Below are 20,762 nucleotides of genomic sequence, written 5' to 3' on the forward strand. Positions count from 1 at the left end.
CAAATGTTCCTTTGCAAAGGAAAACCCAGGAGAATTAGCCCAGTTTAATCCTAATACTACTGAAAAGATGAATGAAATAAGTATTAGAGTCTGTGGTGTTGAGAAACAGCTGAAATCGTTAAACCTGAGCAAAGCTCTGGAGCCCCAAGGAATCCCAATCAGATTCTACACTGACTTTGTGACTGAGTTAGCCCCTCTTCTAACTACAATCTATCATAGATCCCTCAAACAAAAAAACCATGCCCAGTTCTTGGAAAAACACAGGTCACATATGTCTACAAGGAGTGAAGTGATCCACAAAACTAATGTCCAACATCCTTGACCACGGTTTGTTGTAGAATCTTAGAACATATTCTAAGCTCAAACATAATGATGTATCTTCAACAGAATGACCTCCTCAATGCTAGCCAGCATGGATTCTGAAAAAAACTGATTATGGGAAACCCAACTGTACTTTTCTCATGACTTACTGAAAGCCTTGATCAAAGCAATCAGGTAGATACAGTATTTCTTGATTTCCAAAAAGCAGTTGACTCAATACCACACCTAAGCTTATTGTTAAAAGTACGATCATATGGGATATCGAGTGAAATTTGTGACTAGGCTGAAGACATTTTCGTAGGGAGGATGCAGCATGTTATCTCGGATGGATAGTCATTGTCAGATGTAGAAGTAGCCTTGATGTGCCCAGGGAAGCGTGTTGGGATCCTTGCTGTTCACGTTGTATATTAATGACCTTTCAGACAATATTAATAGTAAAATCAGGCTTTTTGCAGATGATGGAGTTATCTACACTGAAGTACTATTTGAAAGAAGCTGCATAAATATTCAGTCAGATCTTGATCTGATTTCAATGTCATCCAGAGTCTGGTAACTTGCTCTAAATGTTCAGAAATGTAAAATTTTGCACTTTATGGAACGAAAATGAGTAACAATTTGAATTGATCAACTCATACAAATACCTGGGCATAACACTTTGTACAGACATGAAATAGAATGATCACATATGTTCAGTCATGGGTAAAGCAGGTGACAGACTTCGATTTATTGGTAGAATACTGGGTAATTGCAATCAATCTACAAAGGGTACTGATGACAAATCACTTGTGCCACTGGTTCTGGAATATTGGTCAGTGTGGAACCAGCACCAGATAGGACTAACAGGGGATATTGAACATATACAGAGAAGGGCACCACAAATGGTCACAGGTTTGTTCAATTCTTAGGAGAGTGTCATGGAGATACTGAAGGAACCGAACTGGAAGACACCTGAAGATAGATGTAAACTATCCCTAGAAAGTCTATTAACAAACTTTCAAGAACCAGCTTCAAATGATAACTCTAGGAATGTACAACAACTTGCTATGTATGCTCACAAAGGAATCGCGAGGAAAAGATTAGAATAATTACTGTATACACAAAGTCATTCAAATAATCATTCTTTCCGTGCTCCATCTGTGAATGGAACAGGAAGAGACCCTAATAATTGATACAATGGGACCTATCCTCTGCCATCGACTTCATGGTGGTTTGCAGAGTATGGATGTAGATGTAGACACACAGATACGCGTTTGCAAATACAGTGCAACAGAAGTCACTGTCAGAATGTTTGCCCACGGGATTAGCCGAGCAGTCTAAGGTGCTGTAGTCATGGACTGTGCGGCTGGTCCCGGCGGAGGTTCGTGTCCTCCTCGGACATGGTTGCATGTGTTTGTCCTTAGGATAACTTAGGTTAAGTAGTGTGTAAGCTTAGGGACTGATGACCTTAGCAGTTAAGTCCCGTAAGATTTCACACACATTTGAACATTTTTTTCAGGATGTTTTCATCCCATTTGACTGCATTTGGAACTTAAGAGCACACATATTTCAAAAGAAATAAATGGTGTGCTACTTCTTCTTTTGTACAGAAAGCTCAAAATGGAAATGCAGTTAAAAAAATATTAGTGAGGGACATGCAAGCCTGCAAATCTGTACACGAGCCAGCCCTGGTAGGAAGCACGAAATGTAAGAAACAAGACTGATCGTAAAAATATTTGTACAGTATAACCCTTCTTTAACGTTCCTGCAATTAACATTTTCCCACTATTTATGACATTTTTTTATCATTCCTGTCAAATTTCCTATGCCCACAATGTTAATTTGCACCGAATTTTGTGTCAACATATTTATAATTTTCCAGCGATTTAAGCAGTAGGAAAAAATGTTCGTGGAGAAAAAATGAGTCTGGCATTATGTTGGCCATCCAGTAGTCTTAACAAGTATTATGTGGTTAGTTTCTTGACACCTGGACACACTACTCAGCGGATTTGAAACGGTTAACATGTGAAATTTGGAACAATTCGTGCCATATCTCCTGCTGCTGCTAAGTTCTACTTGGTGTGGTGGCTGATGAGAGTAACTAGGTTCGTTCGAATGGAGATATCATGACCAATCACAACCATTTCCAAACTGCCTCTACTGTGCAAATGCAGTTTTGTGATTGTTGTGATCACTGTGACACCTTTGTCAAACCACTTTTAGCGTGTTTCGGTGTTTGGCCACTTGGAGCGCTAGTTGACACCGTCATTCACTTTGCATTGCTCAAATGTTTTCAGTTTAAACACAGCGCCAGTTATGTATTTTTTTCATGCTGAGCAAAACGTGTTTTGAGGATTTATTCTCATTGTCAAGTGCAGTCTTTAGGTATGTATTTTTTGTGATGTTACACAAACAAACAATGTAAATGATAGTTTGCATGTGTGTGATGATTTTCTACATAACTGAGGAGGCATAGTACCTGATAACCTCAAAAAGATGACTACAGTGCAAGAGACGCAGAATAACACATATTCAAACACCACACAAAATACTTATGTATATATCTGCACTTGACAACAAGAAAAAAATCTTGAAACAAGTCGTGTTAAGCATGAAAAAATACATAACTAGTGCAGTATTTCATTATTTAAATAATGAATGACAGCTACAGGATTTCAAAAACATCAATTATGACTTATGAAATTGAGTAATACATTCCTACTTTCCCTACAGTTATCAGTTCCAGTTACATCAGCGGTTTTTATTAGATAACAAACTTTTATTAGATAGTAAACAAGTCCCTGACAAGTCTTTTGATGCCCGGTATGTACATATATCATACATAAGGTGCGAAAATGCAAGAGGGTATCCTGAAAATGTTATTTCCCATATTTTACATTTTCCCGCATTTTACACAATTTTTTTGAAGCTCCTTGAGAAGCATAAAAGCTGGGTTTCATGGTACTTAGAAAATATGTTTGACTGGCACTGGTGGCCCTCAAGGAAGGAGTCCGAATGTACACATGCAAGACTATTTTTACAAGGCTGGGCAGGAGGTATATGTGTTTTACTTTCTGATGGAGCACAAGAACATGTCTACAGTAAAATACTCACTCACTGCCACTGAGTTCAATTTTGATGAAACTTGTCAGAGTTTTAAGGTCATAGTTTGGGGTCAGAAAAGAGGCATGTAAATGTACTGGTCACTGTATTAAAAACACTCTCTCACTATAAGACTTCAATGCTATTTATACATATGCCAGCAAAATTACCTAAATAACCACACATATTAACATACCAGCAGACAAGTCATCACTAGGGCGGAGGGAAGGGAGGGGGAGGGGGGGGGAGGAAGTGGGGGGAGAGAGAGAGAGAGAGAGAGAGAGAGAGAGAGAGAGAGAGAGAGAGCTGCTGCTTCTTCAGTTATACTAATTAGTTGCTGTTTATGTTTTATTGCTAGATTAATATTTATTTGGCCATCATAGTATTCTTCAGAGAAGAAGGAAAAAAAAAGAAAAAAAAAGTGAAGTGGCATTTTTGAACAGGAGTCCCCATCTGGGGTTGGGGTGGGGGTGGGAAGTTGAGCTGCCTGGTGCAAGTCTTTTCATTTGATGCCACTTTGGTGACTTCCATGTTGATAATGATGAAATGGGGATGGGGACAACACACACATCTAGTCCCAAGCAGAGAAAATCCCTGATCTGGCCAGGAACTGAAACTGGGGCTGATCGAGAGTCAGCAAACTGAACCACGACACCATGAGCTGCCACCTTCAAACAAAATTATTACCTACACATGTAACAATAGGACAGTGTTTACAATACACCTCCATTGACTTTAGGTAATTACCCTACTCCTTTCAAATACACATGCAGACGATGGCCTCCACTTAAGAATATCCCAGGTTCATTTACTCGACCTGATACAGGTTTTGTTAAACAACCTCAGAGGTCTCCTGAAATTTTTGCTTACTTATAACATTGGTAGAATAACATGAAAATCATGAAAACATAGGAAAAAGCCAAAACAGCCCTTCCAGAAAATTTCCAAATGCCAGGAGAACAATGGCAAAAATTTATATTTCAAAGTAAATTAGGCAGTGGATCTGTGTGGTATTTAAGTTTTTCCTCATGCTGAAAGAATACACTTATTTGACAATTACCAATGCAACGATAACTTGATCCTTACCTTGGACTCTGTGGAGATGCAAGGGCAGGTGATGCAGGATCAGGCAGTGTCTGTGACATCTGTGCTAATTTGCGTGTGCACAGGTACGCTAATCGACGGGCTAGGAGTTCTGACTGAACATACTCATCAAGGTACTGAAGAGCGAGTGGAAGCAATAATCGTAGAACTCCATCATCTGTGCTGCTCGAAGAACGCATGCGGTCCAGAAGTTCCAGCACCCACTGCAGAAACTCTTGTCGTTCGAGAAGGCCCTCCTGCTTTGCATAATAACAACATTTTTTTTAATTGTAAGCTCTTGCTATCAGAAAAGGCATCGATTTCAAAATTCAACATCATCAAAATAAATTACACGTTCAATATTTATATTTCTTATGGCTGGAACATCAGTCTTCACGAACAGTATAAGGTATCTCAATCTATTTCCTTAATTAGTGGTACAACTGTGCTGTCATGCTCCTGTGCAACATACATATGATGACAGTGTTAAGTATTGTAGTGGTGCAGCAAGATGGCTGATCACATGTCCCATTGGGTGCCAAAATGTAGCAGGGTCAGCGGTGCAAGATCACTACACAGGGGTGGAAGTGACATTCTTCTAGTGGTCAAGACAACGATAGCTCTCTCAGCTGGGCATTGTGGGTTCAATGGGTTGGCAAAGGCTACAGGATGCTGGCATAAGGAGAAGATGCCTGCAACAAGGCAGATGGCATGCCTATAAACTATTTAGTACACTAACAAGTTAAAGCATTTACAGGCCTTTGTCTGGTGATGGGACCCAATGCCGACCCATAGTGTCCATGTTTCATAGGCATGATCAAGCATCAATCTTGCGTCCTACAGTGGCGATCAGCAGTGTCAAGAGGACAATGGCCGCTGCTGCCCCAATAGTGCCATGGACTTGTACGGTCACCGTACCTTGGTAGTGCTGCATCAGATGCGGCAGCCTTACATTGTTACACTGCTGACAGGGCAGCTGCATCCTACCCCGCTGTAGTACCAGGCGCTGCCAGGTGCCCATCACCTCTGTGACTAGGAGGGCAATGGTTTGACCCTTGTCCCATCCGACAATGACGTGCACCAACAGGAAGAACATTGGCGGCCTCACACCAGCAGTGTACATAGCAGATGCTGACAGGATGGCATGCTGTATCAACATGCCCACCCTGGCAGGACTACCTGCTTTTATACAAGACAATGTAGGTCTTATTGCAGTTGAGGTCATATGCATCGCACATCAAGTGCTGTTGAAATGCCCTGAAATGCTGGTTATTGCCCTAGAACCTGGGTTGTAATTGTGGAAATGTTGGCATGGCATAAATGCTGAACTTGCACGTGTTGGTAAGCATTCTTATTTCCTTATTGGGTTCTGGCTTGTGCCCACACTGCTTCAGTATGTTTAATTAGCACAAATGGATACAGGTCATGTAACTGTATAATGTAACTCAGTACAGACTACATATTTGTCCGTTAATTGGGCCAGACAGGTGACAAACAGTTGAAGATATCACACTTCATGTTGGCTCATCACATGCGATTGTCCACAAAAACTAGGATGATGTTTTGACATTGCATGTTTGTTTACACACAATCCCAAAAATATTATCCCCTGAAGAGATGGTGATCAATCCCACTGTGGGATGTGCCCACATAGCGAAAAGAACAATAGAAATTTATTAGACAGTACCTCAAGCAATACAACAGAAAAAAAGCTTTTGAAGTTTCAAGTAAAAGATTGTCCTGGTCTGATAAGGGTTGAGACCAAACACAGTGACAATTTCTTGAATGTATAAGCCACACTGTGATGCTAACACAACCACTAAGTACACTGTCCATCCTAAAAGGGTAGTACTGACATAGTCAGAAAACTTTTGTATGTGGGCATAATCTGCGATTGAAGCACTTGCAAAAATTCTGTGGTCTGGACACAGTATGCAAGATTGCAGGCTCCGATTGGTGTGCACTGCACTGTGAAGAATTGAACTCTAACTGTGGAACCACTTGCACGGTCGGCTCCTGGCCCAGAGAACCATAGTTGCAAGTTCCCAACACCAACTACCTGGCGAGGAGCTGAGTGGCATCCTATATAGCTGTACAGAGGAAGAATAATAGGAAACTGCAACATGTGTCTCAGTGGGGCGAGCTAGCACTGTATCCAGCGCACTTGGCACCACCAGATACCGCAATGCTTGCTGTAGACATGATGTGCTGTGGCTGAGTTGCAGGCACCTTGGTTGAGTGGCAACTCACGACAGTCTGCCGTTTGGTTGGCGGGTGGATCAAAAGCCATAAGCTATAGCTCCTGCATCCCTCTTCCCTACGGAGGAGATGCTGCTGCAGGCACAAAGGATAGCCAAATAAAGGGTAACATGACAGCAGGAGAAAAGTTGTAGTCAGCAGAGGGAACAAGGTGCAGTCAGCAGGGGGACAAGGTGTGGTCAGTGGAGGGGACAAGGTGCGGTGATAGGAGGGGACAGAGGACTGACTGATGCTTCCACTGGACCAAGAGGAGGAGGTCACGAAGGGGACAGGAGGAGAGGGCATAGGAAGCACAAGAGAGGAGATGACAGATTGGGGGGCTGGGGGCAGAGGGGTGGCATCAAGGAGGCCGGCAGACAGGGTGCTGGTGGCACTAGAACCTGAAGAGGTGATGAAGACCGAGGAGGAGGAACTGGAGACTGAGGAGGTGCTGGGGCCTGTGCAAGTGATGGAGCCAAAGAGGAAGTGCTCACTGCTTGAGCTGCCAGAGGAGACAGAAGACAATCAATGGGGAATGCAGAGGCCCGGAGGAAGTATGTCAGCTGTGCGAGGAATGTAGGCCATAAATTCAAGGAGGCGGAGTCTGTGTCGAACACACCTGGGCCAAAGCAATGCTGGGACAGGCAAGCTACTGGCAGAGAAGCTTGGAGGTATGCTGTAATTGCCAGACTGAGGGCAGAAGCTGTGACGACATATCCCACACATGGAAGTGGCACTGTCACTGCACACTACACGAAATGTATGTGGAGCAACAGCTGTATAGACCGCCCTCATCATTGCACAAGCTGAGTCCGTGGCAGTTCCTGTGCTGGATCAGCCATGACAAATAAGTATATGATATCAGTCAAGTTGACTGACAGGGGTCTTCTTGAACAACTATTGAGTCACGTAATGTCCAAGAACCATAGCATAACTGGAAACCACTGAACAGTCTAACTGGCCACAGAAATGCACAATCTCAAATTAACGAATGTTGAACCGTCTGCAGATAGCAGTGATGAATCGTCTCTCTTAATATTGTTTTACCTTAGACAGTTACCTCAACACAAATGAATAGCATACAGTAATCGATGCCCAGATAGGTGGCTAAAATGCGAAAAGCATATACAGGGTGTCCCAGCTATCTTGTTCACCCAAAATATCTCTGGAACAATAACAGCTATTGGAAAACTACTTTCACCGGTATCAATGAAGGGCTGGGGCCCATGAATGTACATATTTGGAAACATTCTAAAACAAAAGCATAAGTGTTTTTTAACACAAACTGATGTTTTTTTAAATGGACCTCCTATATTTTTTCTTCAGCAATCCGTAGCATGACAAAGCACATACACAATGGCGTTGATTGCATCACAATATTCCCATTACATCCCGAGATATTGAGACGCGAAGTTTACACTTGAAACACCCGACATGGGCTTCTAGCGCATGTCCTGAGGCTCAGGCGTGAACCCCATGCTGCCCGTAATCGCGATGTGATTGACATGTGTAATCACACCTCCATACTTATCAAGAGGGACACTTACTTGTCAATCACATCGCGATTACGGGCAGCATGGGGTTCACGCCTGAGCCTCAGGACGTGCGTTAGCAGCACATGTCGGGTGTTTCAAGCGTCAACTTCGTGTCTCAGTATCTCGAGATGTAATGGGAATATTGCGATGCAATCAACGCCATTGTGTATGTGCTTTGTCATGCTATGGATTGCTGAAGAAAAAATATAGGAGGTCCATTTAAAAAAACATCAGTTTGTGTTAAAAAACACATATGCTTTCGTTTTAGAATGTTTCCAAATATGTACATTCATGGGCCCCAGCCCTACATTGATACCGGTGAAAGTCGTTTTCCAATAGCTGTTATTGTTCCAGAGATATTTTGGGTGGACAAGATAGCTGGGACACCCTGTATATGGCATCAAAGCCATGTTCACCTGAAAGAGTTTCTAACACTTACAGTAAAGCATTGGGAGCAGAACAGGAGCATTTAAAAGTACAAGCATCTAACTCAGCAAAATACTGTAATAATAAATGAAATAATGTACACTATCACTAGCAAGGATCACGGCATAAAAAAAGGTATACAGTCATCAAACGCGTAAAGTGGAAACTGTGCATACATAAATGAAGATCAAAGCACTATGCCCTAAGAGCAAACAGTGAATAACAGGTAATGCACACAGTGCAAAGTCTCTCATAAAAAACTGTGTTAGCAAAGAACTGGAAAGCACAAAACAGGCAATTACTATGTGTAACTCAGAAGCAACAGACAATGAAACAAAATAGACACAATGCCATAGAATGTAAGGAAGGGACACACAAATGCAAGTAAGCCAAAGGAAACAGCCAATAACTGGTCTATATCTGAATGTGGAGCAGAACCACAAAAAATACTGCACAGAGGGCACACAAATACAAGACAGGAGGGCTACACAGTTAAGCAAGACGACACAGGGAATGAAGTCTTGGGACCAAAGTCATTACTAAAATGTTGCCCTCTGCGCCACTGATGAGATGAGAGTATTACAGAAAATAAGCTTTTACCTTGTCACCAATGCTGAATCATGCTGTGAGAGGTGCATGCTACAATGCACAGATGAGCCCAGGAAGCAAAAAGAATAACTGAACCTTATTATACAGTGCCTTAAGCAAGTACAACAGAAAACAGCTTCAACTAAAAGGTTGTCCTGATCTGATAGGGGTTGACATCTTGAAAGTACTAGCTACACTGTTACACTACTGAGTTAGGTACACTGTACATCCTAGCAGGGTAGCACTGACATAGCCAGGAAACATCTGTACATGGGCGTAGTCCATGGCTGAAGCACTTGCAAAGACTCAGCAGTCTAGATGCGGTATGTGAGGCTGTAGGCTCTGACTGGTGTACACTGCCCTGTAGTGAATGGAACCCTTTATTATGGGACCATTTGTGCAGTCGGCTCCTGGCCCAGAGAACCATAGATGTGAACTCCTGATGTCGACTGATTGGCGAGTCGCATACTATAAAGCTGTCCAGTGGATATGTCATGTGGCATGCTGAGGTGAGCTAGCGATGGCTATAGCACCACTGTATTCAGAAGATGTGGTGTCACCAGATACCACAATGGCTCTGAAGCTATGATATGCTACAGTAGAGAAACAGGTGCCTTGGGATGCAGTAACCTGCAGCACTCTGTTGTTTGGTTGATGGCTGGACTGAAAGGTGTTAGCCATAGTTACTGCAGATGGATGCTCAGATTCCAATTGAGAGTTATCTCACTGCAATGGAGGATGAAAAAGACAATTTTCTAAAACATGGTTCTTCCAATATAGCACCTATGCCAAACTGGTATTTCACCAAATAAAAACACAGTCTCTCTATCTCATTCACATGTGTGACATGGATTGATATGACAGCATGAAAAAACAGATGACTGACTTTTGGTATAATAAGGACAATACAGGGAACAAAGTGACAGCTGTCACAAGTGTAAAATTAAAGCTGTCCCCAACTGAAAAGTTGGTTTCACAACTGCAAAGATTTACTAGATTTGTTAAGCTCTTCATTTTATCTGGCAAGTAACTGATTTACCTAGTCATGACTAGAAGGGGGACCCAAGTAGTTAAATGTGTGTATTAGCCTACTTCTTCATTTTCAACAATTAATAAATGGTGAGAGTTAGCTAGTTAGGTACATGTTTCCTAGATCATTTGATTGGATCTTTTATTGAAACAATGTGGAATGAGTCAAGGACATATGTACCTTTTTTAGAGGCTACTGTCTCTTAAATAGAAATTAATCTATCAAATAAAATGAGTTGTCCAGAAGACAGGTTAGTTTTAAAACTTGCTTTGCCGCCTGTCATTTTGTGTTATTGGGCAAATGATCAAAAAATTTTTCTTGTTGGATATTGAACTCCTTTCTGAACCACAGACAGTTTTGATAATGGGTAATAAAAGTCATTTTTTTCTCCAGTGTTGTAGGAGTGGACATCATTATTCTCCACAAATTGTGATAAATTATTTATGATGAATTTCATTAGTAAATATGTGTATTGTGGTGGTACAATTAAAATGCCTAACTTTTTGAAGTAGTACCTACACCATTACTGCGGGTAAACACATTTTATTCTCACTGTTTGCTTTTGCGCAATCAAGTGAGTCAAGAAAATTATTCCCTACTGCATTATTGAGTGGAAATGTACAAAATATGTGTGCTGGATGATTGTTAAATCTTCAAATTTAACACATATATTTCGGACAACATAACAACACATATAAGTCACTGAGTAAGTTGACCAGTGTACAAGTCGGCATTCGATTAAACACTGAGTCTCAGTCTAGAGGCCGCTGTTCGGCTGGCCGCTTAGGTGGCGCAGCTGCTGCATGGCTGGCAGACAGCGCCGTACATAGAGGACGTGCGTAATTGTGCGGCGGCACTTTGAATAATCGGCGAGTTGCAACACTTTTCCCCCCTTTGAAATTGTTGCCCTGGTCTTGATGGAGGTGTCCTGGAGATGGCTAATGTCCATAGGCGCTGTTTGACTTGCCGTAAAGTCTCGAAGAGGAGGCTTCCCGTACGGACGGAAGTGTCCCCGATGATAACGGGTCGAGATGACAGGAGACATAGGGGTCGAATCTGCTGGGGCCCCAAGCACCAATCTGCCCGTTGCGGCAAGTCCAGTTGATATGACAGGAGACATGGGCGATGTGTTGGCGTCCGTTGGAGGAGGAGGCGAGTAGATGTACTCTGACAGAGGATGGTCCTCCGGTTCCTGCAAAGGCACGTCTCCTGGTGGCGTCCGTTCTGGTGCTGGCATTGCGATGACGGTGAGAGGGCTGCGTTGTGAGTATTGAGAGATGCCAAGATCCCGAGCATCAGGTAGACCCAAAGGTGGTGTGGTGGCATTCAGAACAGGCGTTGCTGGCACCCGAGGCCGAAGCTGGTCCGAATGACGTACTGCAACACCCGTGTCCGTCTGGATTTCATACAGGCGTCTGCCACGGTGTCTTAAGATGCAGCCCGGGCTCCATTTTGGCCGCCTGCCATATCCCCGTACCCTGACGAGGTCGTCGGCGGTGAACCGGCCAAGTGAAGGCACCCGCGGCCGTGAGGTGGGAGGGCGCAGAAGATGAAGTAGCGTGCGGGGCTGTCGGCCATGTAAGAGCTCAGCCGGGCTGTGATCGCCCATGGGGGTGAAACGGTAAGACGCCAGGAACTGGAGAAACGCATCATCAGCTGCAGAAGAAGTCAGAAGTTTCCGCATCTGAGCCTTAAATGTGCGGACCAGTCGTTCAGCCTCACCGTTGGATTGTGGATGGAACGGTGGGGCCGTGACATGCGTAACGCCGTGACGAGCACAAAAATCCACAAAGTCGGAAGAGGCAAATTGCGGACCATTATCAGTAACAAGAGTAGAGGGGAGGCCTTCCAAAGAAAAAATGCGGGCGAGAGCACTGGTGGTTGCCGCGGTGGTAGGTGACGCGCAACGGACAATGAAAGGAAAGTTAGAGTAGGCGTCAATTACGAGGAGCCAATAAGTACCTAAAAAGGGTCCCGCAAAGTCAGCATGAATGCGCTCCCAGGACTTCTCAGGCGAAGGCCACGGTGACAAAGATGACTTCGGGGCAGCGGCCTGTGACGCACAAGGGCCGCAGGCAGCGACCATGTGTGCTATTTCAGAGTCGATGCCAGGCCAGTACACATGACGGCGCGCCAGAGATTTTGTGCGAGACACAACCCAGTGCCCCTGGTGAAGTAGGCGCAAGACCGAAGCACGCAAAGACGCAGGTACCACAACACGCGGCGAAGCATTGTCAGTGGAGAGGAGGATAACACCATCCCTAGCCGTGAGGCGGTAGCGCAAAGTGTAGTAGTTCCACAACAGATCAGAAGTCTTAGCGGATGGACGATCTGGCCAACCCTTCTGAATACAGCGTAAAACCCGGGAGAGGGTACGGTCAGAACCCGTAGCAGCCACCAGCCTGTCCCCAGTGATGGGGAACCCGTCCACAACCCGCCGCTCGGCAACATCCAGGTGGAAACACAAAAGTTCGTCCCTATCGAATGCCTGATCAGGACCCATGGGAAGGCGAGACAAAGCATCAGCATTCGCATGTTGAGCCGTTGGCCGGAAATGAATCTCATAATTGAAACGGGACAAGTAAAGAGCCCAACGCTGGAGGCGGTGTGCAGCCTTGTCGGGAAGTGACGTTGATGGATGAAACAAGGAAACAAGTGGTTTGTGATCCGTAACAAGATGAAATTTTGAGCCATAGAGGAAAACACCAAACTTATGAAGAGCATAAATGATGGCCAAAGCTTCTTTCTCAATTTGAGAATACTTTTGTTGGTCATCCGTGAGCGTTTTGGAGGCATAAGCGATGGGTTGCTCCGAACCGTCAGAAAAACGGTGTGCAAGGACTGCACCGACCCCGTATTGAGAGGCGTCTGTGGCAAGAACAAGATGTTGGCCAGGTCGATAAGTAGCCAGGCATGGGGCCTGTTTCAGCATAGTCTTTAATTTCCGGAAAGCCGCGTCACATGTCGCGGACCAGTGAAAAGGCATGTTTTTATGCAACAGGCGATGCAACGGCTGAGCCACTGACGCCACAGATGGTAAAAACTTGTGATAGTACGCTATTTTCCCCAAGAAGGCCTGCAGTTCCTTAACAGATGTAGGGCGAGGAAGGGCATCGATCGCAGCGACAGTGTGTTGAAGCGGACGAATACCATCCCGAGAGACTTGAAACCCCAAGTACGTGATAGATGCCTGAAAAAATTGTGATTTCTGAAGATTACACTTAAGACCAGCAGTCTGTAAGACATTAAAAAGTGTGCGGAGATTTTGAAGATGTTCTTCAGTGGTGGAGCCAGTGACAACAATGTCGTCCATGTAATTGATACACCCAGGGACAGGGAGCAATAATTGTTCCAAGAATCGCTGAAAGAGAGCAGGGGCGCTAACAACCCCGAATGGCAAGCGTTGGTATTGATAGAGGCCGAAAGGCGTGTTAAGGACCAGAAACTGCCGGGAAGCAGCATCGAGAGGAAGTTGATGATAAGCTTCTGACAGGTCAATTTTAGAAAAATACTGTCCTCCAGCGAGTTTAGTGAACTGTTCTTCAGGACGGGGCATAGGGTAAGTGTCGATGAGGCATTGAGCATTTAAAGTGGCTTTGAAATCGCCACAGAGACGAATATCACTATTGGGCTTGGCAACTACAACGACAGGAGAGGACCACTCACTGGAAGTGACAGGAAGCAAGACTCCTGAAGCAATGAGACGATCCAACTCCCGTTTTACCTGATCACAAAGGGCCACAGGAATGGGCGGAGCCTGAAAAAACTTAGGCCGAGAAGTGGGTTTGAGCGTGATATGAGCTTCAAAGTCGTTTGCACGGCCTAACCCAGGAGAAAAAAGGGACGAAAATGTCGTCGACAAGGAATCCAGTTGAGCATAAGGAATAGCGTCAGAGACAATATTGACAGAGTCATCTATGGAGAACCAAAAAACGTGAAAGGCATCGAAACCAAAAAGATTTTCTGCGGTGCTCTGGTCGACGACAAATATGGGAACAGTGCGAATGACGGATTTGTAGGATACCTCAGCATTAAACTGTCCCAAGAGAGAAATCTTCTGTTTATTGTACGTCTGTAATTGCCGAGTGACGGGACAGGAGTGGAGAACCCAGCTGAAGATACATCTGAGAATTAATTATAGTGGCAGCGGAACCGGTATCCACTTGCATGCGAACATCTCGACCAAGGATTTGGACAGTGAGGAATAACTTCCCTGAAAGGGAAGAAGTGCAATTGACAGACAACACAGAATCAGAATCAGCATCATGTTCATGAGCATCATGTATGCGGTCGGATTTACAAACGGAAGACACATGACCTTTCTTTTCGCAATTGTGACACACAGCCCAACGTTGGGGACAATCCTCGCGTGAATGTTTCGTAAAACACCGTAGACATGAAGGAAGTTGCTGAGGATTTTGCTGCAGTTTCTTAGTGGGTTGTTTACGGCTAGGCCGAGGCTGCGCGTGGGAGCGTACTGCGGCCACGTCGGCCGGCGGGGACGCGCCGCACGCGTCGTCAACAGCGCACAGAGGTTGTATTTCCCCAACGTCACCCCACGCTTCTATTTGTGCCCCAGCGGCGCGAGAAATTTCAAAAGACTGCGCGATGGAGAGAACTTCATCTAGAGTCGGATTCGCCAACTGAAGGGCACGTTGCCGAACTTCTTTGTCGGGCGCCGACTGGATAATAGCATCCCATACCATGGAATCAGCATAGGATTCTTTGTGAACGTCAGTAACAAATTGACACTTTCGACTGAGGCCGTGAAGTTCAGCATCCCAAGTGCGATAGGATTGATTTGGTTGTTTTTGACAACGATAAAAGGCAACATGAGAGGCTACCACATGCGTTTGCTTTTGAAAATAGACAGACAGAAGTGAGCACATTTCAGCAAAGAACAAAATGCAGGATCCTTCAAAGGAGCCAATTGCGACAACAACCGATACATTTGAGGTGAAATCCAGGAAAGGAACAGAGACTTACATGGTTGTTCGTCCGTGACATGAAATGCCAAGAAGTGCTGTCGAAAATGTTTTTCATAATCAGACCAGTCTTCCGCCGTCTCGTCGTAAGGTGGAAAAGGAGGTACAGCCAACGACAGGAAACGCCCCGCATTTGACGCCACGACGAAATCGCGAATCGCCACTGTGAGAAGCGTTTGCTGTTCAAGGAGATTTTGCAAGAGTTGTTCGACAGTAGCCATGGAACCCTGTGAGTCAACGGTGAAAAGTAAAAATCCACTACCTCGTCGCCAATTGTTAAATCTTCAAATTTAACACATATATTTCGGACAACACAACAACACATATAAGTCACTGAGTAAGTTGACCTGTGTACAAGTCGGCATTCGATTAAACACTGAGTCTCAGTCTAGTGGCTGCTGCTCGGCTGGCTGCTTAGGTGGCGCAGCTGCTGCATGGCTGGCAGACAGCGCCGCACGTAGAGGACATGCGTAATTGCGCGGCGGCACTTTGAATAATCGGCGAGTCACAACAGATTCCCTTGGTTCCAAGACTAGCAGTTATAGAAAGAGCAGATTTAGTTAAACTGAACTATTTGAGATACTCAGTAGTATGCTTCATCCAGTTCATGTTTTCATCAATACGTACACCCAAAAACTTGTAGTCAAAATTCAAACAAGGAAAATCTAGGATGGAATGTAACAATATTAGAGAAGGAAAGTTGCTACTCACCATACAGCGAAGATGCTGAGTCACGATGGGCACAACAAAAAGATTCACATAATTGCTGTGCCGATCGCGACTCAGCATCTACGCTATATGATGAGTATCAACTTTCCTTCTCTAATATTGTTACAAAAATGTGGAGTGTTTTATCCCATCTACTGACTCATGTTCATGTGCAACATTAATTGTTGGTAAGACTCTGTTCATTTATACAGAACTGAAAACAGTGTGTTTTTTCACAATTAATTCTTCGAGAAACATCATTAAAATTGCTTTCTCTCTAATGGGATTTATTATAGCACCTGTATCATATGCAAAAAGTACCAGTTCGGCTCATTGAATGTTCAGTGGAAGGTCATTCACATACATAAGGAATAAGATTGGACCAACAATTGAACCCGCTGTATTCACTTTGTGGTTTCTCCCAAGTCATTAAAATTTTCTACCTTTTCAACATTGTTTGAATTATTCAGCACAATGTTCTGCATTCTGTCTGTTAAGTATGATTCAAACCAGATGTGTGTAATGCCATCTATTTGATAAAACTTGAGTTTTTCTAAAAGAGTAAAATGATCTACACAATTTAACACCTTGGAAAAATCACAAAAAATACCAACTGGCAAAATTTTATTACTTAAGGCTTACAATATTTGGTGGGTGAATGTAGAAATTGCATTCTCAGTTCAGCAACCCTTCTGGTATCCGAACTGATGTGCTAAGTAAATTGTTTCTACTTAAATGTGAGGCTACTCTTGAGTACATTACTGTCTCGAATATTCTGGAAAAAGGTGTCAGCAAGGAAATTGGGGGATAATGATTTACGTCTTTGTTGTCACCTTTCTTGTAAGGTGATTAAACAATTGCATATTTTAATCTGCCTGGAAAAATTGTCTGTGCTAGTGATGTATTAGCCATGCCACTGAGGACATTACATATCATGTAAGAGCCACTTTTCAGAAATCTGTCTGAAATTCAATAAATCCTACATGAGCTTTTGCTTTGTAGAGTTTTTGTAATTCTATTAATTTCAGTGAAGGATGCTTGCTGATGCAACGTCCATTTCCTTAAAGTTATGTGGCAACTGAAAGATTTAATCCTATTTTTGCTGCTAAATTTTGAAAGAGACTTAAGTACTCACTACTTGTGAATTTACAATATCCCGTATGGTTTTAATCTTATTATCTGCATTATTGATTTCTGTCAGGACGTACATACTGCTGGACATTTATTACTTTCCTTAAAATACTTCAGCATTTTTTGTAGTATGCAAGTAACATCTGACCATGACTTATTTTCATCTTTATACAAATTTCCCTCTTCCTCTTACACGAGGTTTTAATCCCCCCTAGTTGTTCAAGTCTTACTTGTTTTTGTAATGAATCTTCTGGGTAACTTCTTAGGAAAGCTACTTTGAAATACTGACACAACTTCATAATAGAATAAATTGAATTTGATATTAGCATCACTTTCACTATATAACTCATCCCCTACCACCTCTTTCAGCTTACTCTTAAAATACTGTAGCCTATTCTCATTGCTCTGTACAAATTAGCTTCCATGCTGTAAGGAGCTATGTTGTTTATTTCAATAATTGTGCATCATGATAAGATAGCCCATTAACAATTGGGTACACATTGTTGCAGCCTGAGAACTGTCTATAAATGTGTTATCCTGCTGCCTTGTTGCACATCAGTTGGAAAATTAACTACTGAAATTAGTTTGAAACACGCAAATAATGATTCCAGTTTATTTTTCCTGTCTGTATCTTTTAAGAAATCTACACTGAAATCTCTACAAACTACTAACTGTTTCTTCTTGTGACAGATTTCTCATAAATATCTGAAAGTTTCCTAGAGGGAATCTACAGACTTTTACAATTACCAGAGATATATTCTGCAGTAACATACCACACGTATATGCCTCTAGATTCTGATTTGAAAACAAACTGTTTGTTTCAATATTTCTGACTGTGTCTCCAATTTTTGTGTGTGTTGCAACCCATCCTTTTTCCACGTTAACTCTACATGAAAATGGTACTAGTCTATAATGCCTGCTATTTAAGTTATCCATTCCTGTGGTTACACGGTGTTCAGAGAAGCACAACACATCTATCATCTCAGAATTTGCCACATCTTTTAGGCACACAAGAAGCTGATCTGTCTTACTTTTTAGCCTCCTAATGTTCTGATGAAACATTTTAATTTTACTTTTTGGAAACTACCCAACACACTATTGTCCTCTTCTGTTCTAGTTTCTTTCAAGACTGTCTGTCAGATGTATTCAAATTAAAATTGGGGGACATTTGATCAACAACTCAAGATGTGTAATTGGCATAACACTTACAGCAGGCAGTGAAGAAGACATTAAAAGTATGGTAGTAAACAATATGAAAAGAAAGTGAAAAGGTTAGCTTAAGGCTAAATCTGAAGAAAACCAAAATTTTGACACCAGGAGTGGACACTAATGTAGTGATAGATGAGGATATCATTGAGGAAGTCTACAAATACATATTTTTAGGATCTATGAAAACAAATAACAGCTTTTGTACTGAGTAAAGAAGAAAGAGGGTACAACTTGGGAATACAACTTGGGAAAACTACTACAATTAAATTAAACAAGTTTCTAATGGAAAGGGGACGGTCACTACTGACTAAAATAAATATGGCTGAAACTTTGATCTTTCTCATAGTTTTGTACTGATGCGAGTAATGGAAAAAAAAGATTGCAAGAAATTTGACTCTTTCGAAATGTGGGTTTGGAGAAGGATCTCGAGTGTTTCATGAACCAAAAAAGAATAAATAAATAAAATGGCCCTGAAAAAAATAAAATCTAAACTACTTTCAGAGGTCAAAATACCTCAGATGAAATTAATGTACTTTGGGCATATTATCAGAGGAGAAGGCTCACCAAGTATATTCCGAAGAATGGAAGGTCAAAGATATAGAGGAAAAACAAGAAGAAGATGGACAATGAAAGCACTGGAATGATCTGGAAGAACTGACGACCAAGATAATGTCCAGGGATGTATGGATGGGTATTGTTCATCATATTACCATTACATTACATGACTTGATGGATCATAACAACAAATTCAAATGTAGACATACACTCCTGGAAATGGAAAAAAGAACACATTGACACCGGTGTGTCAGACCCACCATACTTGCTCCGGACACTGCGAGAGGGCTGTACAAGCAATGATCACACGCACGGCACAGCGGACACACCAGGAACCGCGGTGTTGGCCGTCGAATGGCGCTAGCTGCGCAGCATTTGTGCACCGCCGCCGTCAGTGTCAGCCAGTTTGCCGTGGCATACGGAGCTCCATCGCAGTCTTTAACACTGGTAGCATGCCGCGACAACGTGGACGTGAACCGTATGTGCAGTTGACGGACTTTGAGCGAGGGCGTATAGTGGGCATGCGGGAGGCCGGGTGGACGTACCGCCGAATTGCTCAACACGTGGGGCGTGAGGTCTCCACAGTACATCGATGTTGTCGCCAGTGGTCGGCGGAAGGTGCACGTGCCCGTCGACCTGGGACCAGACCGCAGCGACGTACGGATGCACGCCAAGACCGTAGGATCCTACGCAGTGCCGTAGGGGACCGCACCGCCACTTCCCAGCAAATTAGGGACACTGTTGTTCCTGGGGTATCGGCGAGGACCATTCGCAACCATCTCCATGAAGCTGGGCTACGGTCCCGCACACCGTTAGGCCGTCTTCCGCTCACGCCCCAACATCGTGCAGCCCGCCTCCAGTGGTGTCGCGACAGGCGTGAATGGAGGGACGAATGGAGACGTGTTGTCTTCAGCGATGAGAGTCGCTTCTGCCTTGGTGCCAATGATGGTTGTATGCGTGTTTGGCGCCGTGCAGGTGAGCGCCACAATCAGGACTGCATACGACCAAGGCACACAGGGCCAACACCCGGCATCATGGTGTGGGGAGCGATCTCCTACACTGGCCGTACACCACTGGTGATCGTCGAGGGGACACTGAACAGTGCACGGTACATCCAAACCGTCATCGAACCCATCGTTCTACCATTCCTAGACCGGCAAGGGAACTTGCTGTTCCAACAGGACAATGCACATCCGCATGTATCCCGTGCCACCCAACGTGCTCTAGAAGGTGTAAGTCAACTACCCTGGCCAGCAAGATCTCCGGATCTGTCCCCCATTGAGCATGTTTGGGACTGGATGAAGCGTCGTCTCACGCGGTCTGCACGTCCAGCACGGACCCTGGTCTAACTGAGGCGCCAAGTGGAAATGGCATGGCAAGCCGTTCCACAGGACTACATCCAGCATCTCTACGATCGTCTCCATGGGAGAATAGCAGCCTGCATTGCTGCGAAAGGTGGATATACACTGTACTAGTGCCGACATTGTGCATGCTCTGTTGCCTGTGTCTATGTGCCTGTGGTTCTGTCAGTGTGATCATGTGATGTATCTGACCCCAGGAATGTGTCAATAAAGTTTCCCCTTCCTGGGACAATGAATTCACGGTGTTCTTATTTCAATTTCCAGGAGTGTATTTCTCTTAGAATGAGTCTTGTGGAACGCATCCCATAACTGCAACCACAAATGAAAACACTGAGAAAATGTATAATATGGTATCAGATTATCCATTACTACGTCCACCCCTGGTAGCTGAGTGGTCAGTGCGACAGACTGTCAAACCTAAGGGCCCGGGTTTGATTCCCGACTGTGTCGGAGATTTTCTCTGCTCAGGGACTGGGTGTTGTGTTGTCCTAATCATCATCATTTCATCCCCATC

General features: G+C 43.8%; 1 protein-coding gene across 1 annotated transcript in view; it reads right to left on the bottom strand.

The window, feature by feature from the left end:
• The window catches only part of LOC126161685 (mediator of RNA polymerase II transcription subunit 12), a 415,184-nt gene that overhangs the window by 368,972 nt on the left and 25,450 nt on the right, over positions 1-20,762 (bottom strand). The window contains exon 7 of the mRNA XM_049917698.1: positions 4,486-4,739. Within this exon, the coding sequence (XP_049773655.1) occupies positions 4,486-4,739 (254 nt within the window). The remainder of the gene's footprint in view (positions 1-4,485; positions 4,740-20,762) is intronic.

Source organism: Schistocerca cancellata, chromosome 2 (genome assembly GCF_023864275.1).
Source record: "Schistocerca cancellata isolate TAMUIC-IGC-003103 chromosome 2, iqSchCanc2.1, whole genome shotgun sequence".
Taxonomy (NCBI): Eukaryota; Metazoa; Arthropoda; class Insecta; order Orthoptera; family Acrididae; genus Schistocerca; species Schistocerca cancellata.